The 27,972-nt window shown below is 47.5% G+C and overlaps 1 protein-coding gene across 2 annotated transcripts in view; it reads left to right on the top strand.

Annotated features, from left to right (window-relative positions):
- The window catches only part of AFAP1 (actin filament associated protein 1), a 222,025-nt gene that overhangs the window by 153,111 nt on the left and 40,942 nt on the right, over positions 1-27,972 (top strand). For both annotated transcript variants that reach the window (XM_038745078.1, XM_038745079.1), the window contains exons 7-10: positions 17,239-17,331; positions 19,617-19,698; positions 25,874-26,023; positions 27,488-27,699. In XM_038745078.1, coding sequence (XP_038601006.1) covers positions 17,239-17,331; positions 19,617-19,698; positions 25,874-26,023; positions 27,488-27,699 — 537 coding nt within the window. The remainder of the gene's footprint in view (positions 1-17,238; positions 17,332-19,616; positions 19,699-25,873; positions 26,024-27,487; positions 27,700-27,972) is intronic.

The following is a 27,972-nucleotide window of genomic DNA, read 5'->3' on the forward strand; positions in this document are numbered from 1 at the left end:
GCACTTAATACATGCCATTATTACTATTATTATGCCTGCTGTGTGACCTTGGGCAATTCAGTTCACTTCTCTGGGTCTCAGTTTCCTTATGGGGAAAATGGGAATTAAGACACTGAGGCCTATGTTGGAAAGGGACTATGTCCAACCTGATTAACTTGTATCTATCACAGTGCTTAGTACAGTGCCTGGCACATAGTGCTTAACAAATACCCCTGAAAAAAATGAAAGCACTTATCATGGGCCTGGCACTGTTCTAAGTACTAGGGTAGATATGAAATAATAATAATAATAATAATAATAATAATAATAATAGCATGTGTTAAGCACTTACTATGTGCAAAGCACTGTTCTAAGCCCTGGGAGGGATATAAGGTGATCAGGTTGTCCCACGTGGGGCTCACAGTCTTCATCCCCATTTTACAGAAGAGGGAACTGAGGCCCAGAGAAGTGAAGTGACTTGCCCAAAGTCACCCTGCTGACAAGTGGTGGAGCCGGGATTTGAACCCACGACCTTCGACTCCCAAGCCCAGGCTCTTTCCACTGAGCCACGCTGCTTCTCAATCAGACAATAATCAAATAATAACGAGATAATCAGATTGGACTCAGTTCATATCAAATGTGGGGCTCACCGTCTTAATCCCCATTTTACAGATGAGGGACTGAGGCCCAGAGAAGGGAAGTGACTTGCCCAAGGTCAAGCAGCAGACAAATTGCAGAGCCGGGATTAGAACCCAGGTCCTTATGAGTCCCAGGTCCTTGCTGCACTTGCTAGGCCATTCTGCTTCCACATATCTGTCTTTTTTTTATTTGTCTTTCCATATTAAAAAAGAAACTTTCTTATTCCCCTAATTTAAGGTGGCATTTATGTAGCACATTGGAAATAGCATGGGCTGAGGGGACAGGGGGTCTTTCTGGTCTTTCTTTCATAATAATAATAATAATAATAATAATAATAATAATAATAATAATAGTATTCGTTAAGCACTTACTGTGCGCAAAGCACTGTTCTAGAGCTTAACTCTGTGCCAGGCACCGTTCTAAGCATGGGGATAGATACAGTGTAATCAGGTTGGACACAGTCCCTGCTCCCCATGGGACGCACAGTCTTCATCCCCATTTTATAAGGGAGGAAAACTGAGGGCCAGAGAAATGAAGCGGCTTGCCCGAGGTCTCCTATCATTATCGGTAATAGTAGTTAGGAACATTCATCCTTTGCCTCACGTCCTCCTGGACTCTGGGAGAAGAGGGGTCAGAAGCAGCGTGGCTCAGTGGAAGGAGCCCAGGCTTTGGACTCGGAGGTCATGGGTTCAAATCCTGGCTCCCCCACTTGTCAGCTGTGTGACTTCGGGCAAGTCACTTCCCTTCTCTGTGCCTCAGTTGCCTCATCTGTAAAACGGGGATTAATACTGTGAGCCCCACGTGGGACAATGTGATCACCTTGTACCTCCCCAGCGCTTGGAACAGTGCTTGGCACATAGTAAGTGCTTAATAAATGTCATCATCATTATTATTATTAGAAGAGGCAGGTAATAATGATAATAGTAGTACTTGTTAAGTGCTTACTATGTGCCAAGCACTGGACTAAGCTCTGGGGAAGATACAAGCAAATCAAGTTGGACCCAGTCCCTGTCCCACGTGGGACTCACGGTCTCAATCCCCATTTTTACAGATGACGGAGCTGAGGCATAGAGAAGTTAAGTGACTTGCCCAAGGTCACACCGCCCACAAATGGGAGAGCCGGGATTAGAACTCATGACCTTCTGACTCTCAAGCCCTTGCCCCATCCACTGGGCCATCTCACAGTTACAGTCTCTATAGACTGGAAGCTCATTGTGAGCAGGGGATGTTTCTGTTCATTGTTCTATTGTACTGTCAAGCGCTTAGTACAGTGCTCTGCACACAGTAAGCACTCAGTAAAATAGAGAAGCAGCATAGTCTAATGGATAGAGCAGGGGCCTGGGAGTGAGAAGGTCATGGATTCTAATCTAGCCACTTGTCTGCTGTGTGACCTTGAGCAAGTCACTTCACTTCTCTGGGCCTCAGTTCTCTCATCTGTAAAATGGGGATTAAGACTTTGAGCCCCACGGGGGACAGGGACCGTGTCCAACTTGATTTGCTTGCATTCCCTCCCAGCGCTTAGTACAGTTCCTGGCAAATAGTAAGTGCTGAGCAAACATCACAGTTGTTATGGAACAAATTTCATTCAGTCAGTCATATTTATTGAGCACTTACTGTGTACGGAGCACTGTACTAAGCGCTTGGGAAGTGCAAGTCGGCAACATGTAGAGACGGTCCCTACCCAACAACAGGCTCACAGTCTAGAAGGGGGAGACACGACCACCAGTTCATGGTGGCCCTGGACAAAGACAGACCAGGTTTCTGCCCCCCTCCCCAGGGAGATGATCCCCTTGTCCTGGGAATTGTTGGTGCCGTCCATCCGTCCGCCGGGGCCGAGGGATTTGGGGGGCCGGGAATCCGGGTTCAAGGGTCAGACCACCGGGCAGAAGAGACCCAGCCGTGGCATGGCGAGAGCCGGCTCTGGGGAGATGAGAAACCACGGGGAAAATGACCAGAGCGGGGAAGAATGCTTTGTAAGAGGCGAGAGGCAGGCCCGGGATTGAATTTCAGACTGTGGCGGTTTCTTTTATGAACCCTCATCCCCTCGTCGCTTCACAGGGTCTCCCTCCCTCTTAACCCACAGGGTCCGCGGGAGACCGGGGGAGGGGATGGGTGGGAACCATCTCATTGTCTTGTCTCTGTCTGGTCTCCACATCCAGAAGGAGGAGGAGGAGGCATGGTATTTATTAAACATTGATTCATTCATTCACTCATTCAGCCGTATTTATTGAGCTCTTACTGTGCGCAGAGCACTGTACTAAGCATTTGGGAGATACAATGCAAATAATAAACACATTCCCTGCCCACAGTGAGCTTACAGTGAACAGAAATAAATACCTGACAGATACAGACATAAGTGCTGTGGGGTGGGGAGAGAGGGAAGAACAAAGGGAGCAAGTCAGGGTGATGAAGATGGGAGTGGGAGATGAAGAAAAGGGGGGCTGAGTGAGGGAAGGCCTCTTGGAGGAGATGAGCCTTCAGTCAGGCTTTAAATAGTGGGGAGAGCCACTGTCTGTGGGATCTGAGGAGGGAGTGAGTTCCAGGCCAGAGGCAGAAAGTGGGTGAGGGATCGGCGATGAGACAGTCGAGATGGAGATGCTTCATGCTGCTGCCCGGATTGTCTTTGTCCAGAAACGCTCTGGGCATGTTACTCCCCTCCTCAAAAATCTCCAGTGGCTACCAATCAATCTGTGCATCAGGCAGAAACTCCTCACCCTCAGCTTCAAGGCTGTCCATCCATCCCCTCGCCCCCTCCTACCTCACCTCCCTTCTCTCCGTCTACAGCCCAGCCCACACCCTCCGCTCCTCTGCCACTAATCTCCTCACCGTACCTCGTTCTCGCCTGTCCCGCCATCAACCCCCGGCCCACGTCATCCCCCGGGCCTGGAATGTCCTCCCTCTGCCCATCCGCCAAGCTAGCTCTCTTCCTCCCTTCAAGGCCCTACTGAGAGCTCACCTCCTCCAGGAGGCCTTCCCAGACTGAGCCCCTTCCTTCCTCTCCCCCTCGCCCCCCCCTCCATCCCCCCCATCTTACCTCCTTCCCTTCTCCACAGCACCTGTATATATGTTTGTACATATTTATTACTCTATTTATTTATCTTGTACATATCTATTCTATTTATTTTATTTTGTTAGTATGTTTGGTTTTGTTCTCTGTCTCCCCCTTCTAGACTGTGAGCCCGCTGTTGGGTATGGACTGTCTCTATGTGTTGCCGACTTGTACTTCCCAAGCACTTAGTACAGTGCTCTGCACACAGTAAGCGCTCAATAAATACGATTGATAGATTGAGGCCCAGTGAGATTAGCAGCAGCAGATGAGCGGAGTGCGTGGGCTGGGATGGAGAAGGAGAGAAGGCAGGAGGTAGGAAGGGGCGAGGGGATGGACAGCTTTAAAGTCCAGTGGTGAGGAGTTTTTGTTACAGAGGTGCATGGGCAACCATTGGAGATTTTTGAGGAGGGGGTTGACATGTCCTGCACATTTTTGTAGAAAGATAATCCAGGCAGCAGAGTGAAGTATGGACTGGAGTGGGGTGAGACAGGAGATTGGGAGGTCAGCAAGGAGGCTGTTGCAGTCATCCAGGCAGGAGAGGATGAGTGATTGGATTAACGTGGTAGCGGTTTGGATGGAGAGGAAAGGGTGGATTTTAGTGGTCTTGTGAAGGTGAGAATGACAGGATTTGGTGACAGATTGAATTTGTGGGTCGAATGAGGGAAGAGGAGGCAATCCTGGCTCCACCAATTGTCAGCTGTGTGACTTTAGGCAAGTCACTTAATTTCTCCGAGCCTCAGTTACCTCATCTGTAAAATGGGGATAAAGACTGTGAGCCTCCCGTGGGACAACCTGATCACCTTGTAAACTCCCCAGCGCTTGGAACAGTGCTTTGCACGTAGTAAGCACTTAATAAATGCCATTATAATAATAATAAGGACAACGCCAAGGTTACAGGCTTGTGAGATGGGAAGGATGGTGCTGCCATCTACAGTGGTGGGAAAATCAGGGAGAGGACAACATTCGGATGAGAAGATAAGGAGCTCTATTTTGTACATGTTGAGTTTGAGATGATGGGAGGACATCACGGTAGAGATGTCTTGAAGGCAGGAGGAAATGTGAGACCGCAGAGAGAGAGAGAGAGAGATCAGGGCTGGAGATGTAGTTTTGGGTGTCATCCGCATAGAGGTGGTCGTTGAAGCCAGGGGAGCGAATGAGTTCTCTGAGGGAATGGGTGTAGATGGAGAATAAAAGGGGACTCCGAACTGAACCGCGAGGGACCCCCACAGTTAGGGGGTGGGAGGCGGAGGAGGAGCCCACGAAGGAGACTGAGAATGAGCTGCCAGAGAGAAAAGAGGAGAACCAGGAGAGGACAGAGTCAGTGAAGCCAAGGTTGGATAAAGAATCGAGGAGAAGGGGGTGGTCCATTGTGTCGAAAGCAACTCAGAGTAGAGGAGCATTAGGATGGAGTAGGAGCCTTTGGATTTGGCAAGAAGGAGATCATGAGTGACCTTTGAGAGGGTGGTTTCTGTGGAGGGAAGGGGATGGAAGCCAGATTGGAGGGGATCCAGAAGAGAGCTGGAGGAGAGGAGTATGAGACAGCGGGTGTAGATGACTCGCTCAAGGAGTTTGGAGAGGAACAGTAGGAGGGAGAGGGCGAGATAACTGGAGGGAGCCGTGGGGTCAAGGGAGGGGTTTTTAAGATAGGGGAGACGTGGCCACGTTTGAAAGTAGTGGGGAAGAAACCATTGGAGAGAGAGTGGTTGGAGGTGGCTGTTAGGGAGGGGAGGAGGAAGGGCATCAGCGTTTTGATAAGGTACAAAGAAATGGTTCCGATGCACATGTGGAGAGGGTGGCATTTGAGAGGAAGCAGATCTCCTTTAGAGATACTGCTGGGAAGGATGGGAAGTTGAAGAGGGGGCTGGAACGGAGAGGGAATGGGGAGGGAATGAGGAGGGCAGGGCGGTTCTTTAGGATTATTCCTGAGGATTCTTTCCTTAGGATAATGAAAACCAGCAGTGTCATGCTACCCATTTTAATAAGAATAAGAAAAATAGTAATAATTTACTTCTTCTCAACATGCTATCCAACCTTGGCTTCACAGACTCCATCCTCTCCTGGTTCTCCTCTTCTCTCTCTGGCCGTTCATTCTCAGTCTCCTTCACGGGCTCCTCCTCCCCTGCTCCCATCCCCTTACTGTAGGGGTTCCTCAGGGGTCAGTTCTCTGTCCCCTTCTGTTCTCCATCTATACTCAGTCCCTCGGTGAACTCATTCACTTCCACGGCTTCAACTATCATCTCTACACACTGATGACACCCAAGTCTACATTTCCACCCCTGCTCTCTCTCCCTTCCTCCAGGATCATATCTCCTCCTGCCTTCAGGACATCTCCATCTGGATGTCTGCCCGCCATCTAAAACTCAACATGTCCAAGACTGAGCTCCTTATCTTCCCTCCCAAACCCTGGCCTCTCACTGACTTTCCCGTCACTGTGGACGGCACTGCCATCCTTCCCATCTCACAAGCCCGCAACCTTGGTGTCATCCTTGACTCCACTTTCTCGTTCACCTCACACATTCAATCCGTCACCAAAACCTGCCAGTCTCACCTCCACAACATCACCAAGATCTGCCCTTTCCTCCATCCAAACCGCTACCTTGTTTGTTCAATCTCTCATCCTATCCCAATTGCAACTGCAAGTTGGATTACTGCATAAGCCTCTTTTCTGATCTCCTATCCTCCTGTCTCTCCCCACTTCAGTCTATACTTCACTCTGCTGTCTGGATTGTCTTTGTATAGAAACGCTCTGGGCATGTCACTTCCCTCCTCAAAAATCTCCATTATTTGCCTATCAACCTAAGAATCAAGCAAAAACTCCTCACTCTCGGCTTCAACGCTCTGCATCCCCTCGCACCTTCCGCTCCTCTACCACTGCTCACCCCTTCACTGGGCCTTGTTCTCGCCTGTCCCGCCATCAGCCCCCGACCCACATCCTACCCCTGGCCTGGAACGCCCTCCCTCCTCATATCTGGAGAATTCCAGAATTCTTCATATCCTGGAGAAGCAGCGTGGTTCAGTGGAAAGAGCCCGGGCTTTGGAGTCAGAGGTCATCGGTTCAAATCGCGGCTCTGCAACTGGTCAGCTGTGTGGCTTTGGGCAAATCACTTAACCTCTCTGTGCCTCAGTTACCTCATCTGTAAAATGGGGATTAAGACTGTGAGCCCCACGTGGCACAACCTGATCACCTTGTAAACTCCCCAGCGCTTAGAACAGTGCTTTGCACATAGTAAGTGCTTTATTATTATTATTATTATTATTATTATTATTATTATTATTATTATTATTATTATTATATCCGCCAAGCTAGGTCTCATGCCCCTTTCAAAGCCCTACTGAGAGCTCATCTCCTCCAGGAGGCCTTCCCAGACTGAGCCCCCTTTTTCCTCTCCTCCTCCTCCCCTCCCCATCGCCCACCCCACCCTACCCCCTTCCCCTTCTCCACAGCACCTGTATATATTTGTACATATTTATTACTCTATTTTATTTGTACATATCTATTACTCTTCTTTATTAATGATATGTATATAGCTATAATTCTATTTATTCTGATGGTGTTGATGCCTGTCTGCCTGTTTTGTTTCGTTGTCTGTCTCCCCCTTCTAGACTGTGAGCCCATTGTTAGGTAGGGACCGTCTCTATATGTTGCCGACTTGTACTTCCCAAGCGCTTAGTATAGTGCTCTGCACACAGTAAGCGCTCAATAAATACGATTTAGTGAATGAATGAATGAATAATAATAATAATTATGATATTTGCCAAGCGCTTACTATGTGCCAAACACTGTTCTAAGTGCTGGGGTAGAGACAAGGTGATCAAGTTTTCCCATGTGGGGCTCACAGGCTCAGTCCCCATTTTATAGGTGAGGTAACTGAAGCACAGAGAAGCTAAGTGACTTACCCAAGGTCACACAGCAGACAAGTAGTGGAGGCGGGATTGGAACCCATGACCTCTAACTCCCAAGCCCATGTTTTTCTTTCATTCATTCATTCATTCATTCATTCATTCATTCATTCAATTGCATTTATTGAGCACTTACTGTGTGCAGAGCACTGTACTAAGCACTTGGGAAGTACAAGTTGGCAACATATAGAGACGGTCACTACCCAACAGTGGGCTCACAGCCTAGAAGCGGGAGACAGAGAACAAAACAAAACACATTAACAAAATAAATAGAATAAATATGTACAAATAAAATAAATAGAGTAATAAATATGTACAAACATGCTTTTGCCACTGGGCCACTGTCCCAAGGTGACCCTGGGGTACCGGCCATCTCAAGGTCAAATGCTATCTCGTGACCACCTGAGCCAGCAGGCGGAACTCGGGATTGAGGGTGGGATACCGTCCCCACAACCCAAACTGCTCGATTGTGCTCTGCACATAGTAAGCGCTCAATAAATACGATTGATGATGATGATTGACAGCCCAAGCGGGAATACAGAAGGTGTCCCTCACCCCCTGTGCCATCAAGTTAGGTATGGAGAAGGGGGAGGGCAGAGATTGGATAAACTGAGGCCCGAAGCTGGAATGGCCCAGGAGCACAGGTGATAAATACCTGTCACCTCTGACCTTCTGGGGGCAGAACACTGAGACAAGTAGCATTCATTCATTCATTCATTCATTCATTCATTCAATTGTATTTATTGAGCGCTTACTGTGTGCAGAGCACTGTACTAAGCGCTTGGGAAGTACAAGATGGCAACATATAGAGACGGTCCCTACCCAACAACGGTCTCACAGCCTAGAAGGGGGTTCACAGTCTCAGTCTCCATTTTACAGGTGAGGTAACTGAGGCACAGAAAAGTGAAGTGACTTGCCTGTGGTCACACAGCAAACGAGTGGCGGAGGTGGGATTAGAACCCATGACCTGACTCACAGACCTGGGCTCTACCCACTGAGCCACGCTGCTTCTCATGATCATGAATGGGGGATTGGTTAACCAAGCATTTACTGTGAACCTAGCTTTGGCCTGGATTTTGAGGTCCAACATGGTCAGAAAATCGTGGGTTCAAATGCTGTGTGACCTTGGGTAACTCGCTTCACTTCTCTGGGCCTCTGTTCCCCCATCCGTAAAATGGGGATTGAGACAGTGAGCTCCACGTGGGACAGGGACTGTGTCCAACACGATTAGCTTGTATTAAACTCAGCGCTTAGTACAGTGCTTGACACATAAATAAGGACTTAACAAATTTCATCATTTTTACCATTATTATTATCATTGTTATTATAGAGGAGGCAGGAAGCAGTCCTAGCTTCTGATCCTATTTTCTTTTTAATGATGCATTTATTAAGCACTTCCTATGTGCCAGGCACTGTACTAAGCACTAGGATAGATACAAGATAATCCGGTCAGATACTGTTCATGTCCCACATGGGATGTATAGTCCTAATCCCCATTTTACAGATGAGAGAACTGAGGTCCAGAGAAGTGAAGTGCCTGGCCCTGATTTGCTTGTATTCATTCATTCGACTGTATTTATTGAGCGCTTACTGTACGCAGAGCACTGGACTAAATGCTTGGAAAGTACTAGAAGCAACGTGGCTCAGTGGAAAGAGCCCAGGCTTGGGAGTCAGAAGCCATGGGTTCTAATCCCGACTCTGCCACTTGTCAGCTCTGTGACCTTGGGCAAGTCACTTTACTTCTCTGTGCCTCAGTGACCTCATCTGTAAAATGGGGATGAAGACTGTGAGCCCCACGTGGGGCAACCTGAATACCTTGTATCTACCCCAGTGCTTAGAACAGTGCTTGGCACATAGTAAGTGCTGAACAAATGCCAACATTATTATTATTATTATTATTATTATTATTATTATTATTATTATTGAGCACATTGTACTAAGCACTGCGGTAGAGACTGGCTAATCAGGTTGGACACAGTCCCTGTCTTCCGTGGGGCTCGCAGTCTTCATCCCCATTAGCAGATGAGGGAACTGAGGCCTAGAGATGTTAAGTGGCTTGCCCAAGGTCACACAGCAGACAAGTGGCGGAGCCGGGTTTAGAACCCACAACCTTCTGACTTCCAGGAATCCAGATCCTCTTACTCCCGGGCCTGTGCTAACACTAGAGTTGGTAGACACGTTCTGTGCCCACAGGGAGCTAGCTTACTCTGTGCCAAGCACCGTTCTAAGCAATCAATCAATCAATTGTATTTATTGAGCGCTTACTGTGTGCAGAGCACTGTACTAAGCACTTGGGAAGTACAAGTTGGCAACATATACAGTCCCTACCCAACAGTGGGCTCACAGTCTAGAAGACTGGGGTCTGTAAGCACTGGGGTAGATGTAAGATAATCAGGTTGGACACAGTCCCTGTCCCACCTGGGGCTCAGAATCTAAGGGGGAGGGAAAATAGGTATTGAATCCCCATTTTACAGGTAAGAAAGCTAAGCACAGTGCTGTGTGCACAAGAAACGCTCAATCAATCAATCAGTCGTATTTATTGAGCGCTTACCGTGTGCAGAGCACTGTACTAAGCACTTGGGAAGTACAAGTTGGCAACATCTAGAGACAGTCCCTACCCAACAGTGGGCTCGCAGTCTAAAAGCGGGAGACGGAGAGCAAAACCAAACATACTAACAAAATAAAATAAGTAGAATAGATATGTACAAGTAAAGTAAATAAATAAATATGATTGAATGAATGAAAACTGAAGCACAGAGAAGTTTAAGTGATTTGTTGTGGGTCATATAGCATACAGGTGATGGAGTCAGGATTAGAACCCAGTTCCCCAGACAGATAATTGCCTTCAGACAGATAATTGCTCTCCCCCACTTCAAAGCCTTATCGAAGGCCCATCTCCCCCCCGATTCCTCTCCCCCTCCCCATCCCCACCTCCTTCCCCTCCCCACAGCACCTGTATATATGTTTGTACAGATTTATTACTCTATTTTACTTGTGCATATTTACTATTCTATTTTATTTTGTTAATATGTTTTGTGGTCTGTCTCCCCCTTCTAGACTGTGAGCCCGCTGTCGGGTAGGAATCGTCTCTATATGTTGCCAACTTATACTTCCCAAGTGCTTAGTACAGTGCTCTGCACCCAGTAAGCGCTCAATAAATACAAGTGAATGAATGAATGAATATCCTTCAGGAAGCCTTCCTTGACTGAGCCCTCCTTTCCTCTTCTCGCACTCCTTTCTGCGCCATTATGTGCTCCTTCATTCATCCTCTCCCCCTTTCCCATGGTACATATGGATAGTTCTTTATAGATCTGCCATTTATTTATTCATTCCTTGATTTATGTATATGATTGTCTCCCCCTCTAGGCTGTGAGCTCGTTGTGGGCAGGGAATGTGTTGTACTTCCCAAGCGCTTACTACAGTGCTCTGCACACAGTAAGCGCTCAATAAATACGATTGAATGAACATTATATTGTACCCTCCCAAGCGCTTAGTACAGTGCTTTGCACACAGTAAGCGCTCAGTATATACGATTAATAAATAAAATAAAAGCCCAGGACTGTTTCCATGAGGCTACACTGCTTCTGAAAGAACTGTCACTTCCTTTAGAAAAGTAAAAATGAAGGGATTTGCCTGCTTCTTTCATTCATCATCATCATCATCAATCGTATTTATTGAGCGCTTACTGTGTGCAGAGCACTGTACTAAGCGCTTGGGAAGTACAAGTTAGCAACATATAGAGACAGTCCCTACCCAACAGTGGGCTCACAGTCTAAAAGAATTCATTCATTCAGTTCATTCACTCAATTGTATTTATTGAGTGCTTACCTTGTGCAGAGCACTGTACTAAACGCTTGGGAGAGTACGATACAAAAATAAACAGACCCATTCCCTGCCCACAGCAAACTAACAGTCTTGAGGGGAGGACAGGCAGTGTGGCTTAGTGGAAAGAGCCCAGGCTTGGGATTCAGAGGTCATCGGTTCTAATCCTGGCTCCGCCACTTGTCAGCTCTGTGACCTTTGGCAAGTCACTTAACTTGTCTGTGCCTCAGTTACCTCATCTGTAAAACGGGGATTAAAAGCGTGAGCCCCACATGGGACAACCTGATTACTCTGTATCTTCCCCAGCGCTTAGAACAGTGCTCGGCACATAGTAGGCGCTTAACAAATACCATGATTATTATTAGAGAAGCAGCGTGGCTCAGTGGAAAAAGAGCACGGGCTTTGGAGTCAGAGGTCATGGGTTCAAATCCCGGCTCCGCCAATTGTCAGCTGTGTGACTTTGGGCAAGTCACTTAACTTCTCTGTGCCTCAGTTACCTCATCTGTAAAATGGGGATTAAGACTGTGAGCCCCCTGTGGGACAACCTGATCACCTTGTAACCTCCCCAGCACGTAGAACAGTGCTTTGCATATAGTAAGCGCTTAATAAATGCTATTATTATTATTATTATTATTATTATTATTATTACTACTACTACTACTACTATAAAGATGAATGGCGGTCAGCATATTGATGAGGACTGGAATCAAAGAAACCCTGTTTCAAAAACTGCAGAAAAGTTCTAAAAAATTTCTAAAAATTTCTAAAAGTGACCTCGCAGAGACATGGAGAAAGAGCTGATAAAGCTGAGGTAAATCAAAGTCTAGACAGCAAACCACACAGACAGGCCGGGGATTAGAAGCCAAGGAATGCTTGCCGAACAGTAGAGCTGATGTCACCAAAGTGTCGGTCAGAAATCCGGAGAGGATCCCAAACACATCGGAACGGGTACACGCTGCTTCACAATGCTCCGACTTTCCGCTGTGCAGTGTGTGGGGAAAGGAAAAAAAATAAGAGCAGTGAAACAGATTTGAGGAAAGGAAGAAGCCTTTAGAGAAGCAGCGTGGCTCAGTGGAAAGACGCCGGGCTTTGGAGTCAGAGTTCATGGGTTCAAATCCCGGCTCCGCCAACTGTCGGCTGTGTGACTTTGGGCAAGTTACTTAACTCCCTGGACCTCAGTTCCCTCATCTGTAAAATGGGGATTAAGACTGTGAGCCCCCCGTGGGGCAACCTGATCACCTTGTAACCTCCCCGGTGTTTAGAGAAGCAGCGTGGCTCAGTGGAAAGAGCCAGGGCTTTGGAGTCAGAGGTCATAGGTTCAAATCCCGGCTCTGCCAATTGTCAGCTGTGTGACTTTGGGCAAGTCACTTGACTTCTCTGTGCCTCAGTTGCCTCCTCTGTAAAATGGGGATTAAGACTGTGAGCCCCCCGTGGGACAACCTGATCACCTTGTATCTTCCTCAGCGCTTAGAACAGTGCTTTGCACATAGTAAGTGCTTAATAAATGCCACTGTTATTATTATTATTATTATTATTATCATCATCATCATCATCATCATCATCATTATTATTATTAGAACAGTGCTTTGCACATAGTAAATGCGTAATGAATTCCATTATTATTATTAGTAGTAGTAGTAGTAGTAGTATTGTTGTTGTTGTTTTGTTGTTGTTCATTCAGTCAGTCAGTCGTATTTATTGAGTGCTTACTGTTTGCAGAGCACTGTACTAAGCACCTGGGATGTACAAATCGGCAACATATAGAGACGGTTCCTACCCAACAACGGGCTCATGGTTTAGAAGGGGGAGAGAAAAAGGAAAAAGGGGAGAATTCCCTTGTAGGAAAAGGGAGAATTCTGTGGGAAAAAGAATCAAGGGGGTGTGTGTCTGCAGAGACGGTTTTATGTGGAGACCTCTGCTTCCTGCCGAGTTGGCCTTTCCAGTGGGTTCTGGAATAACCACAATAAAGCTGGCTTAGTAGAAAGAGCCTGGGCTTGCGATTCAGAGGTTGTGGGTTCTAATTCCGGCTCCGCCACTTGTCAGCTGGGTGACTTTGGGCGAATCACTTCACTTTTCTGGGCCTCAGTTACCTCATCTGTAAAATGGAGGTTAAGACTGTGAGCCCCATGTGGGACAACCTGATTACCTTGTAGTAATAATAATAATTTTGATATTTGTTAAGCGCTTACTATGTGCCAAGCACTGTTCTAAGCGCTGGGTAGATACAAGGTAATCAGGTTGTCCCACACAGGGCTCACGGTCTTCATCCCCATTTTCCAAACGAGGTAACTGAGGCACAGAGAAGTAAAGTGACTTGCCCAAAGTCACTCAGCTGATAAATGGCGGAGCCAGGATTAGAACCGGCAACCTATAACTCCCAATCCTGCGCTGTTTCCACTGCTCCACGCTGCTTCTCTATCTACTGCAGCACGTAGGAAATTGCTTGGCACATAGTAAGCGCTTAACAAATACCAACATTTGTTATTATTATGATCCTAAAGTGGTTTTATTAATTGTGTTTATTTCTTTATTTCATTTATGATATTTGTAAGGGCTAAAACTGTGTCAGGCACTGTATTAAGCATTGGGGTAAGTACAAGCTAGTCAGGTTGGACAAAGTCCACGTCCCGTGTGGGGTTCACAGTTGGAATCATCATTTCACAGATGAGGGACTGAAGCCCAGAGAAGTGAAGTGATTTGCCCAAGGCCACACAGCAGACAAGCGACTGAGTCGGGATTAGAACCCAGGTCCTTCTGACTCCTGGGCCTGAGCTGTATCCACTAGGCCTTGCTGAGCCACAAAGCAGCGTGGCTCAGTGGATAGAGCTTGGGCTTGGGAGTCAGAGGTCATAGGTTCTAGTCCCGATTCCACCACTTGTCAGCTGGGTGACTTTGGGCAAGTCACTTCACTTCTCTGGGCCTCAGTTTCCTCATCTGTAAAATGGGGATGAAGACTGTGAGCCCCATGTGGGACAGGGACTGTGTCCAACCTGATGATCTTGTGTCTACCCCAGTGCTTAGAACAGTCTCCCTTCCCTTCCCTTCCCTTACCTTCCCTTCCCTTCCCTTCCCTTCCCTTCCCTTCCCTTCCCTTCCCTTCCCTTCCCTTCCCTTCTCTCCCCCATGGCACGTATACCCATATCTCCCTTCCCTTCCCTTCCCTTCCCTTCCCTTCCCTTTCCCTTTCCCTTTCCCTTCCCTTCCCTTCCCTCCCCAACGGCACATATACCCATATCTCCCTTCCCTTCCCTTCCCTTTCCCTTTCCCTTTCCCTTTCCCTTTCCCTTTCCCTTCCCCTTCCCTTCCCTTCCCTTCCCTTCCCTTCCCTTCCCTTCCCTTCCCTTCCCTTCCCTTCCTTCCCTTCCTCTCCCCCACGGCACGTATACCCATATCTCCCTTCCCTTTCCCTTTCCCTTTCCCCTTCCCTTCCCTTCTTTTCCCTTCCCTTCCCTTCCCTTCCCTTCCCTTCCCCCCCACGGCAGGTATACCCATATCTGTCATTGGATTTATTTGTATTGATCTCTCATCCCGCCCCCCCCCCCCCCCACCACCTCTCTTAGCTGGTTTTGGGCAGGAATTATCACTGCTTATTGTTGTATTATTATTTCCCAAGTACCTAGAACAGTGCTCCGCACACAGTTAGCGCCCAATAAACACGATTGCATTGAGTTGACTTACAATATAACAATTGCTGCATCTACCCCAGCGCTTAGTACAGTGACTGGCAAATAATAAGCACTTAACAAGTACCATAGAAAAGCAGAGCAACCACAGAAAAGAAACCACCCTCTTATCAGCTTTTACTGCTGGCTTCATTTTCCGTGGAAGAACAGCTGTGTGCCGTTCAGGCCGGCAGCACCATCTGCTGGAAAACCCGCTTCCCACTCCTCCCCAATCACCCAGTGGTATTTATTGAGCGCTTACTGTGTTCGGATCACTGTACTAAGCGCTTGGGAGGAGAGTGCACTGCAACAGTTGACGGACACCTTCCCTGCCCACAACGAGCTTAACAGCCTAGAGGAGCAGCGTGGCCTAGTGGCTAGAAAAGCAGCGTGGCTCAGTGGAAAGAGCTCGGGCTTGGGAGTCAGAAGTCATGGGTTCTAATCCCGGCTCCGCCACTTGTCAGCTGTGTGACTTTGGGCAAGTCACTTCACTTCTCTGGGCCTCAGTTACCACATCTGCAAAATGGGGATGAAGACTGGAAGCCCCACGTGGGACAACCTGATCACTTTGTACCCCCCTCAGTGCTTAGAATAGTGCTTCACACATAGTAAGTGCTAAACAAATACCATCATTAACAAATTAGATGCCGGGCCTGGGAGTCCGAAGGAACTGGGTTCTAATCCTGGCTCTTCCACATGTCGGCTGTGGAACTTTGGGCTCGCAGCTTCAGTTCTCTGGGCCTCAGTTCCCTCATCTGGCAAATGGGGATGAAGGCCGTGATTCCCATGTGGGACAGGGATGGTGTCCAACCGGATTACCTTGTAATAATAATGATAATCATGGTATTTGTGAAGCGCTTATTATGTGCCAAGCACTGTTCTAAGCGCTGGGGTAGGTACAAGGTAATCGGGTTGTCCCACGTGGGGCTCACAGTCTTAATCCCACATCATCATCAATCATATTTATTGAGCGCTTACAGTGTGCAGAGCACTGTACTAAGCGCTTGGGAAGTACAAGTTGGCAACATATAGAGACAGTCCCTACCCAACAGTGGGCTCACAGTCTAAAAGGGGGAGACAGAGAACAAAACCAAACATACTAACAAAATAAAATAAATAGAATAGATATGTACAAGTAAAATAAATAAGTAAATAAATAGGGTAACAAATATGTACAAACATATATACATATATACAGGTGCAGTGGGGAAGGGAAGGAGGTAAGATGAGGGGGTGGAGAGGGGGATGAGGGGGAGAGGAAGGAAGGGGCTCAGTGTGGGAAGGCCTCCTGGAGGAGGTGAGCTCTCAGCAGGGCCTTGAAGGGAGGAAGAGAGCTAGCTTGGCGGATGGGTAGAGGGAGGGCATTCCAGGACCGGGGGATGACATGGGCCGGGGGTCGATGGCGGGACAGGCGAGAGCGAGGTACGGTGAGGAGATTAGCGGCAGAGGAGCGGAGGGTGCGGGCTGGGCTGGAGAAGGAGAGAAGGGAGGTGAGGTGGGAGGGGGCGAGGGGATGGACAGCCTGGAAGCCCAGGGGGAGGAGTTTCTGCCTGATGCGCAGATTGATTGGTAGCCACTGGAGATTTTTGAGGAGGGGAGTAATATGCCCAGAGCGTTTCTGGACAAAGATAATCCGGGCAGCAGCATGAAGTCTGGATTGAAGTGGGGAGAGACATGAGGATGGGAGATCAGAGAGAAGGCTGATGCAGTAGTCCAGACAGGATAGGATGAGAGCTTGAACGAGAAGGGCAGCGGTGTGGATGGAGAGGAAAGGGCGGATCTTGGCAATGTTGCGGAGCTGAGGCCGGCAGGTTTTGGTGACGGCTTGGATGTGAGGGGTGAACGAGAGAGTGGAGTCGAGGATGACACCAAGGTTGCGGCCTTGTGAGACGGGAAGGATGGTAGTGCCGTCAACAGAGATGGGAAAGTCAGGGAGAGGGCAGGGTTTGGGAGGGGAGACAAGGAGTTCAGTCTTGGACCGTTATCATTATTATTACCTCCTGCATGCCAGCCCCTCTCTGCAAATCTAGAGTTCCTTAGGTCACGTTCATTCATGCAGTCGTGTTTATCGAGCGCTGACTGTGTGCACAGCACTGTACTAAGCACTTGGGAGAGTATAACACAGTCACAGATGGCCATATTTCCTGCCCACAATGAGGTCACAGTCTCCCCTCCTTCTTTTTTAAGGTGATCAGGGAAGTGTACAGCAGCTGTGGTGGAAATGCGGATTCAGACGGCCCCGCCTCCACCTCCCCCGTGCACAAGACGGAGCTGGAAAAGGTAAAATTCATTCATTCCGTCATATTTATTGAGCGCTTACTGTGTGCAGAGCACTGTACTAAGCGCTTGGGAAGTACAAGTCGGCAACAGAGACGGTCCCTGTCCAACAACGGGCTCACAGTCTAGAAGGGTGAGACAGACAACAGAGCCAAACATGTGTACAGGTGTCAAGTCGTCGGAACAAATGGAATTAAAGCTAAATGCACATCATTAACAAAATAAATCGAATAGTAAATATGTACAAGTAAAATAAATAGAGTAATAAATTTGTACAAGCGTATGTACAGGTGCTGTGGGGAGGGGAAGGAGGTAGGGCTGTGGGGATGGGGAGGAAGAGAGGGAAAAGGGGGCTCAGTCTGGGAAGGCCTCTTGGAGGAGGTGAGCTCTCAGTAAAATGAGCCAGAACCATCCGCATTCCCTGCCATCTGGATGACGGCGGGAGCAATTCGCAACCCGAAGACCATTGTCTGTAAACTCGTTAATGGATAGGGTCCAGCTCTGCTCATTCTGTCCTATTGTGATGATAATAATGATAATCATTCTGACACTTCATTCATTCATTAGTCCAATAGTATTTATTGAGCGCTTACTGTGTGCAGAGCACTGTACTAAGCACTTGGAAAGTACAATTGGGCAACAGATAGAGACAATCCCTACCCCGCTTCTAGACTGTGAGCTGACAATTGGCAATGGGGGTTGAGACTGTGAGCCCCATTGGGGCAGCAACTGCATCCAACCCGATTTGCTTGTATCCACCCCAGTGCTTAGTACAGTGCCTAGCACTGTAGACTATAAGCAGAGAAGCAGCGTGGCTTAGGGGAACAAGCACAGTCTTGGGAGTCAGAGGTCGTGGGTTCTAATCCCAACTCCACCGTGTGTCTACTGTGTGACTTTGGGCAAGTCACTTCACTTCAGTTCCCTCATCTGTAGAAAGAGGATGAAGACCGTGAGCTCCACTTGGGACAAACTTTCATTCATTCAGTCGTATTTATTGAGCGCTTACTGTGTGCAGAGCACTGTACTAAGAGCTTGGGGAGTACAAATTGGCAACATATAGAGACCAACAATGGGCTCACAGTCCAGAAGCGGATTACCTTGTTATCTATCCCAGTGCTTAAAACAGAGCTTGGCACATAGTAAGCTCTTAACAAATACCATTATTATTATTAAGCTGGTTGTAGGCGTTCGTTCGTTCATTCGATCGTATTTATTGAGCACTTACTGTGTGCAGAGCACTGTACTAAGCGCTTGGGAAATACAAGTTGGCAACATATAGAGACGGCCCCTACCCAGCAAAGGGCTCACAGTCTATGGCTGTTATGCTGTCATGTCGTCCTCTCTCAAGTACTTAGTAATAATAATAAATAATAATGATGGTATTTGTTAAGCGCTTACTATGTGCCAAGCACTGTTCTAAGCACTGGGGGTGGGGTACAAGATAATCAGGTTGTCCCACGTGGGGCTCCCAGTCTTAATCCCCATTTTACAGGTGAGGAAACTGAGGCTCAGAGCAGTTAAGTGACTTGCCCAAGGTCACACAGCTGACAAGCGGCGGAGCCTGGATTAGAACCCATGACCCCTGGCTCCCAAGCCCGGGCTCTTTTCACTTTTCACAATGATACCATCATTATTATTACTATATGCAGAGAACTGTACTAAGCTCTTGGGAGAGTCAAATGCCAGGGAATTAGCAGACAAATACAACAGAATTAGCAGTCACATTCCCTGCCCATAATGAGCTTATGGTCTAGATGGGGAGACATGGATTTATCATCATCAATCGTATTTATTGAGCGCTTACTGTGTGCAGAGCACTGTACTAAGCGCTTGGGAAGTACAAGTTGGCAACATATAGAGACAGTCCCTACCCAACAGTGGGCTCACAGTCTTGTGAATGAATAATTAATTTAGTCAGTACAGTGCCTAGAACCACGCTCTAAACACAGTAAGCGCTCAGCAAATCCGGTCGACCAACTGGCCCATAGTAAGCGCTTATCAAATACCAATAAATGAAAATACTGTGTTCTCTGAACACGGTAAGAGCTCAATAAATACGATTGAATGAATGAATGAAAAACAAAAAAGAAAGGAAAGGCTCTTTCTGAGCATCTGTGAGCGGAGCACCGCGGGGGCACGGTTTCTTGTGGTGGTTTGGCGGGGAAGGAGGTCTCCGCCATTGACCTGTCCAGCGTCCCGCGGTGACCGTCCGGGTGGTAGGGGGTTCGGCCCGCATTTTCCATCGCGTCCCCTGACCGAGGAGTGACCCGATCCCTCTGTTCCCGCAGAAACTGTCCTCGGAGAGGCCGAGTTCGGACGGAGAAGGCGCTCCCGACAACGGGCCCGCTCTCTGTAACGGAAAGGAACAAGGTGAGTGTCCTCCCAAGGCCCGGAAGATCCCCCCAGAGTGACCCAGGGCCAGCGCTTACCCTCCAAAGGGCCTCGGTTTACGCATCCAAAAAGCGGGGAGAGGATCGATCCTGAACCACTCTAGACTGTAAACTCATCGTGGACAGGGAATAATAATAATAAGGATGGTATTTGTTAAGCGCTTAGTATGTGCCAAGCACTGTTCTAAGCACTGGAGTAGATACAAGGTAATCAGGTTGTCCCCCGTGGGGCTCACAGTCTTAATCCCCATTTTACAGATGAGGGAACTGAAGCACAGAGAAGTGAAGTGACTTGCCCAAAGTCACACAGCTGACAAGTGGTGGAGCCGGGATTAGAACCCATGACCTCGGACTCCCAAGTTTGGGCTCCTTCCACTGAGCCATGCTGCCTCCCCCCACCCCCACTCCCAGATTGACCCAGGGTGAGCCGCTTACCCTCCGACGAGCCTCGGTTTATGCATCCAAAAAGCGGGGAAAGGATCAATCTTGAACCACTCTAGACAGTAAACTCATCGTGGGCAGGGAATAATAACAATGATGGTATTTGTTAAGTGCTTACTATGTACAAAGCACTGTTCTAAGCACTGGGGGAGATACAAGGTGATCAGGTTGTCCCACGTGGGGCTCACAGTCTTCATCCCCATTTTACAGATGAGGGAACTGAGGCTCAGAGAAGTTAAGTGACTTGCCCAAGGTCACACAGCAGTCGCCTGGTGGAGGCGGGATTAATAATAAATAAATAATGATGGTATTTGTTAAGCGCTTACTATGTGCAAAGCACTGTTCTAAGCGCTGGATAATAATGGCATTTATTAAGGGCTTACTATGTGGTAAGCACTTTTCTAAGCGCTGGGGAGGTTACAAGGTGATCACGTTGTCCCATAGAGGGCTCAGAGTCTTCATCCCCATTTGACAGATGAGGTAACTGGGGCCCAAAGAAGTGAGGTGACTTGCCCAAAGTCACACAGCTGACAAGTGGCGGAGGCGGGATTCGAACCCATGACCTCTGACTCCAAAGCCTGGGCTCTTCTCACTGAGCCACACTACCCATGTCCTGTGACTCCCAAGCCCATGCTCTTTCCACTAAGCCACGCTGCTTCTCCAGCGCTCAGTACAGTGCCTAGAATATAATAAACGCTTAACAAATACCATCATTATTATTACTGTGTGCAGAGAACTGTACTAAGCTCTTGGGAGAGTAAAATACCATGGAATTAGCAGACAAATACAACAGAATTGGCAGTCACATCCCCTTTCCATAACGAGCTTATGGTCTAGACAGGGAGACATGGATTTATGCGAAGGAATAATTAATTTAGTCAGTACAGTGCCTAGAACATAGTAAACACTTAACAAATTCCATCATTATTATTACCATGTGCGGAGAACTGTACTAAGATCTTGGGAGAGTCAAATACCATGGAATTAGCAGACAAATACAACAGAATTAGCAGTCACATTCCCTGCCCATAAGAGCTTATGGTCTAGACGGGGAGACATGGATTTATGTGAATGAATAATTAATTTAGTCAGTACAGTGCCTAGAACATAGTAAATGCTTAATAAATACCATCATTATTATTACTTTGTGCAGAGAACTGTACTAAGCTCTTGGGAGAGTCAAATACCATGGAATTAGCCGACAAATACAGTAGAATTAGCAGTCACATTCCCTGCCCATAATGAGTTTATGGTCTAGATGGGGAGACATGGATTTATGTGAATGAATAATTAATTTAGTCAGTACAGTGCCTAAAACATAGTAAACACTTAACAAATACCATCATTATCATTACTATGTGCAGAGAACTGTACTAAACTCTTGGGAGAGTTAAATACCATGAGATTAGCAGACAAATACAACAGAATTAGCAGTCACATTCCCTGCCCATAATGAGCTTATGGTCTAGACAGGGAGACATGGATTTATGTGAATGAATAATCAATTTAGTCAGTACAGTGCCTAGAACATAGTAAACACTTAACAAATACCATCATTATTATTACCATGTGCGGAGAACTGTACTAAGCTCTTGGGAGAGTCAAATACCATGGAATTAGCAGACAAATACAACAGAATTAGCAGGCACATTCCCTGCCCATAACGAGCTTATGGTCTAGACGGGGAGACATGGATTTATGTGAATGAATAATCAATTTAGTCAGTACAGTGCCTAGAACATAGTAAACACTTAACAAATACCATCATTATTATTACCATGTGCGGAGAACTGTACTAAGCTCTTGGGAGAGTCAAATACCATGGAATTAGCAGACAAATACAACAGAATTAGCAGGCACATTCCCTGCCCATAACGAGCTTATGGTCTAGACGGGGAGACATGGATTTATGTGAATGAATAATTAATTTAGTCAGAAAAGTGCCTAGAACATAGTAAACACTTAACAAATACCATCATTATTATTACTATGTGCAGAAAACTGTACTAAGCTCTTGGGAGAGTAAAATACCATGGAATTGGCAGACAAATACAACAGAATTAGCAGGCACATTCCCTGCCCATAACGAGCTTATGGTCTAGATGGGGAGACATGGATTTATGCGAGTGAATAATTAATTTAGTCAGTACAGTGCCTAGAACATAGTAAACGCTTAACAAATACCATCATTATTATTAGTATGTGCAGAGAACTGTACTAAGCTCTTGGGAGAGTAAAATACCATGGAATTAACAGACAAATACAACAGAATTAGCAGTCACATTCCCTGCCCATAACAAGCTTATGGTCTAGACATGGATTTATGTGAATGAATAATTAATTTATACTATATTGTAAATTGAGACAGATATTAAGAAAGAGGGAGACATAAGAGTCTGTCCAAGAAGCTTCACCTTTCAGATTTTGGGTTCTGCCCTGCTCCTCTTGAACCTTGGAGAGAGGCCGTTGGCCCTGTCGGGCAACCATCCTGGGACTTTCCCTAGAGCCACACTGGGCAATGGGCAGGATTTGCTGTGTGACCTTGGGCAACTCACTTAACTTCTCTGTGCCACAGTTTCCTCACCTGTAAAATTCATTCATTCACTCATTCAGTTGTACTTATTGAGCACTTACTGTGTGCAGAACACTGGTCTAAGCACTATGGGAGGGTATAATACAAGGATAAACTGACATTCCCCGTCCACAGGGCGCTCACAGTCTAGAAGATATGACTTATTCTGATGACTTGGCACCTGTCCACATGGTTTGTTCTGTTGATTGTTTCCCCCTTCTATCAATCAATCAATCAATCAATCAATCAGCTGTATTTATTGAGCACTTACTGTGTGCAGAACACTGGTCTAAGCACTTGGGAGAGTATAATACAAGAATAAACTGACATTCCCCATCCACAGGGCGCTCACAGTCTAGAAGATATGACTTATTCTGATGACTTGGCACCTGTCCACATGGTTTGTTCTGTTGATTGTTTCCCCCTTCTATCAATCAATCAATCATTCGTATTTATTGAGCACTTACTGTGTGCAGAACACTGGTCTAAGCACTTGGGAGAGTATAATACAAGAATAAACTGACATTCCCCATCCACAGGGCGCTCACAGTCTAGAAGATAGGACTTATTCTGATGACTTGGCACCTGTCCACATGGTTTGTTCTGTTGATTGTTTCCCCCTTCTATCAATCAATCAATCAATCAATCAATCAATCAGCTGTATTTATTGAGCACTTACTGTGTGCAGAACACTGGTCTAAGCGCTTGGGAGAGTATAATACAAGAATAAACTGACATTCCCTGTCCACAGACCGCTCACAGTTTAGAAGATATGACTTATTCTGATGACTTGACACCTGTCCACATGTTTTGTTCTGTTGATTGTCTCCCCCTTCTATCAATCAATCAATCAATCAATCAGTCGTATTTATTGAGCACTTACTGTGTGCAAAACACTATACTAAGCGCTTGGGAAGTACAAGTTGGCAACATCTAGAGACGGTCCCTACCCAACAGTGGGCTCACAGTCTAGAAGGGGGAGACAGAGAACAAAACCAAACATATTAAGAAAATAAAATGAATTCTAGACTGTAAGCCCGCTGTTGGGTAGGTACCGTCTCTATATGTTGCCAACTTGTACTTCCCAAGCGCTTAGTACAGTGCTCTGCACACAGTAAGCTCTCAAGAAATACGATTGATTGATTGATAGAAGGGGGAGACAATCAACAAAACAAAACATGCTTAGTACAGTGCTCTGCACACAGTAAGTGCTCAATAAATGCGATTGAATGAATGAATTGAATGAATAAAATAATGATAATCGTAATTGTGGTATTTTTTAGGCACTTACTCTGTGTCAGGCGCTGTTCTGAGCACTGGGTTAGATAGAAGTTACCCGGGTTGGACGCAGTCCCTGTCCAGAGTGGGGCTACCAGTCTTCATCCCCAATTTACAAAAGAGGGAGCTGAGGAACAGGGAAGTGAAACGACTTGCCCAAGGTCACACAGCAGGCAAGTGGCGGAGCCAGGATTAGAACCCAGGTCCTTCCAACTCCTGGACCCGGGCTCTAGCCACTAGGCCGTGCCTCGGATGAAGACTGTGAGCTCCACGTGGGACAGAGCCTATGTTCAACCCGATTAGCTTGTATTTATCCCAGCGCTTAGTATGCTGCTTGACACACAGTAAGCGTTTAACACATAGCGTACAAAAAGCAATAAGAGTTTCCTTATAGTTTTGCATTCTTTCTCAAACTGAACTGTCCTCATTTCAGATTTAATAATAATAATAATAATAATAATTATGGTATTTGTTAAGCACTTACTATATGCCAAGCACTGTTCTAAGCGCTGGGGTAGATACAAGGTGATGAGGTTGTCGCACGAGGGGCTCACAGTCTTAATCCTCATTTTCCAGATGAGGTAACTGAGGCCCAGAGAAGTGAAGTGACTTGCCCAAAGTCACACAGCTGTTAAGTGGCGGGGCCGGGATTAGAACCCACAACCTCTGACTCCCAAGCCCAGGCTCTAGATTTGTTTCTTTGCCCCCTCTGTTGTCTTTTATATTTTATCTATTTATTCATATTATTGTCTGTCTCCCACTCTGGACTGTAAGCTCTTTATGGGCAGGGAAAGTGTCTGCTAATTCTTTTGTATGTGTTTGCTAATTCGGGTGGCATTGTACTCTCCCAAGAGCTTAGTACAGTGCTCTGCACATAGTAATGGTATTTGTTAAGCGCTTAGTATGTTGTAGGCATTGTACTGAGCGCTGGGCCCACTGTTGGGTAGGGACCGTCTCTATATGTTGCCAACTTGTACTTCCCAAGCGCTTAGTACAGTGCTCTGCACACAGTAAGCGCTCAATAAGTACGATTGAATGAATGAATAGTCCCTGTCCCACGTGGAGCTCACAGCCTCCGTCACCACTTTACCGATGAGGCCCAGAGAAGTGAAGTGACTTGCCCAAGGTCACACAACAGACAAGTGGTAGAGCCGGGATTAGAACCCACGACCTTCTGACTCCCATGAGGCCACGGAAACGCTCAGTAAATATGTTCCGTGGATTGACCATTGCCTTCTAGAAGCAGCGTGGCTTAGTGGCAAGAGCCCAGGCTTGGGAGTCAGAGGTTGTGGGTTCTAATCCCGTCTCTGCCACTTCTCTGCTGTGTGACCTTGGGCAAGTCATTTCACTTCTCTGGGCCTAAGTTACTTCGTCTGTAAAAGGGGGATTGAGGCCGTGAGCCCCACGATGGACGGCGATTGTGTCCAACCTAATATGCTGTATCTGCCCCAGCGCTTAGTACAGTGGTTGGCACATAGTAAGCACATAACAAATACCACAATTGTTGTTATTCTGGGTTCAGAGAAGCAGCATGGCTCAGTGGAAAGAGCATGGGCTTTGGAGTCCGAGGTCATGGGTTCAAATCCTGGCTCCGCCAGTTGTCAGCTGTGTGACTTTGGGCAAGTCACTTCACTTCTCTGGGCCTCAGTTCCCTCATCTGTAAAATGGGGATGAAGACTGTGAGCCCCCGGTGGGACAACCTGATCACCTTGTAACCTCCCCAGCACTTAGAACAGTGCGCTGCACATAGTAAGTGCTTAATAAATGCCATTATTATTATTATTATCATTATTATTATTATAATGGAACCCGTCCATCCATCGCCCTCTCTTTGTTTTTGTTTGTGTGTTTGTTTCGTCGGCAGTTAAGAGGAAAAAGAGCAACAAGCCGGAGTCGAAGGGGACCGTGACGAAGGTGACGGGGAAGAAGATCACCAAGATCATCGGGCTCGGGAAGAAAAAGCCATCGACGGACGAGCAGACGTCGTCGGCGGAGGAGGACGTCCCGACCTGCGGTCAGGACCCCCAAGCCCCCTCCCCTCCTTCCCGCTCCTGTGAACAGAGTACTTACTTTGTGCCCAGCACTGGGCTAAGCGCTTGGGAGAGGACACTAGAGCAATAAAACAGCCCTTGGGCTCCCTTTAGGAAACAGCACGGTGCAGTGAGTAGAGCCCAGGTCTGGGAGCCCTGGGTTCTAATCCCGCCTCCACCGCATGTCTGCTGGGTGACCTTGGGCAAGTCGCTTGACTTCCCTGTGCCTCAGTTCCCTCATCTGTAAAATGGGGATGAAGACTGTGAGCCCCATGTGGGACAGGGACTGTGTCCAACCCGATTTGCTTGTATCCACCCTGGTGCTTAGGACGGTGCCTGGCACATAGTAATTGCCTAACAGATATCGTAATTGAAATTATTATTAGTATTTTTGAGTGCTTACTGTGTGCAGAGCACTGTACTAAGCACTTGGGAGTGCACAATAGAACAATAAATGGCCACATCCCCTTCCCACAGTGAGTTTACAGTCTAGCAGCGTGGCCTATCTGATAGAGCCCTGCCCTGGGAGTCAAAAGGTTGTGGGTTCTAATCCTGCCTCCGCCCCCTGTCTGCTGAGTGACCTTGGCCAAGTCTCTTCACTTCTCTGGGCCTCAGTTTTCCCATCTGTAAAATGGGGATTGAGGCTGTGAGCCCCAAGGGGGACAGGGATCGCGTCCAACCCGATTGGCTTGGGTCCACCCCAGCGCTTAGTATTCATTCATTCATTCAATCGTATTTATTGAGCACTTACTGCGTGCAGAGCACTGGACTAAGCGCTTGGGAAGTACCAGTTGGCAACATATAGAGACAGTCCCTACCCAACAGTGGGCTCACAGTCTAGAAGGGGGAGACGGAGAACAAAACAAAACATATTAACAAATTAACAAAATCAATCAATCAATCGTATTTATTGAGCGCTTGAGCGCCCTATTTATTCCTTCCTCCATTCAATGGTGCATTTGGTGTGTTGCCCATGTACAAAACACCGTAAGGACCATCGGGACAGAATGAATCAATCAGTCGTATTTATTGAGCGCTTACTGTGTGCAGAGCACTGTCCTAAGCGCTTGGGAAGTACAAGTCGGCAACATATAGAGACAGTCCCTACCCAATAGTGGGCTCCCAGTCTAGAAGGGGGAGACAGAGAACAAAACCAAACACACTAACAAAATAAAAATAAATAGAATAAATATGTACAAATAAAATAAATAAATAGGTGATAAATCCATTCAAACATACATACATATCTACAGGTGCCGTGGGGAGGGGAAGGAGGAGGAGAGGAAGGAGGGGCCTGGCACACAGAAGGCGCGTACCAAAGCCCAGAATTATTAGCCAGTCCGTCCGTGGTATTTATTGAGCGGCCGCCGCTGTGTGCAGAGCGCTGCAGATGGGGCCCTGTTCGGTGGGTGCGGTGAGCTGAGGCGTGTGGCTGTTGGGTCCCGCAGGCTACCTGAACGTGCTGGCCAACCACCGGTGGCGGGAGCGCTGGGCCCGCCTGAAGGACGGCCGCCTGCTGCTGCACAAGGACCGCACCGACCTCAAGAGCCACCTGGCCGCCCTCCCCCTCCGCGGCGCCCAGGTGGCCCCCGGCCTGGACCCCCGACACCCTCTGGCCTTCCGCCTGCTGCGCCACGGACAGGAAGTGGCCGTCCTCGAGGTGACCCTCGCCAGTCCCCCCTCAACCCCTCATGGTCCCCCCCCCTGCCATCGGGCTTTTTCCCTCAGCGGGCGAGAGGCTCCGGGCCTCCCCTCGGGGCCTGGCTTATCTGATAAAAGCAATAATTATGATTTTCCTCCCTTCAAAGCCCTACTGAGAGCTCCCCTCCTCCAAGAGGCCTTCCCAGACTGAGCCCCCTTTTTCCTCTCCTCTCCTCCCTGTCCCCTCCGCCCTACCCCCTTCCCCTCCCCACAGCACCTGTATATATGTTTG

Source organism: Tachyglossus aculeatus, chromosome 4 (assembly GCF_015852505.1).
Source record: "Tachyglossus aculeatus isolate mTacAcu1 chromosome 4, mTacAcu1.pri, whole genome shotgun sequence".
In the NCBI taxonomy this organism is placed as follows: domain Eukaryota; kingdom Metazoa; phylum Chordata; class Mammalia; order Monotremata; family Tachyglossidae; genus Tachyglossus; species Tachyglossus aculeatus.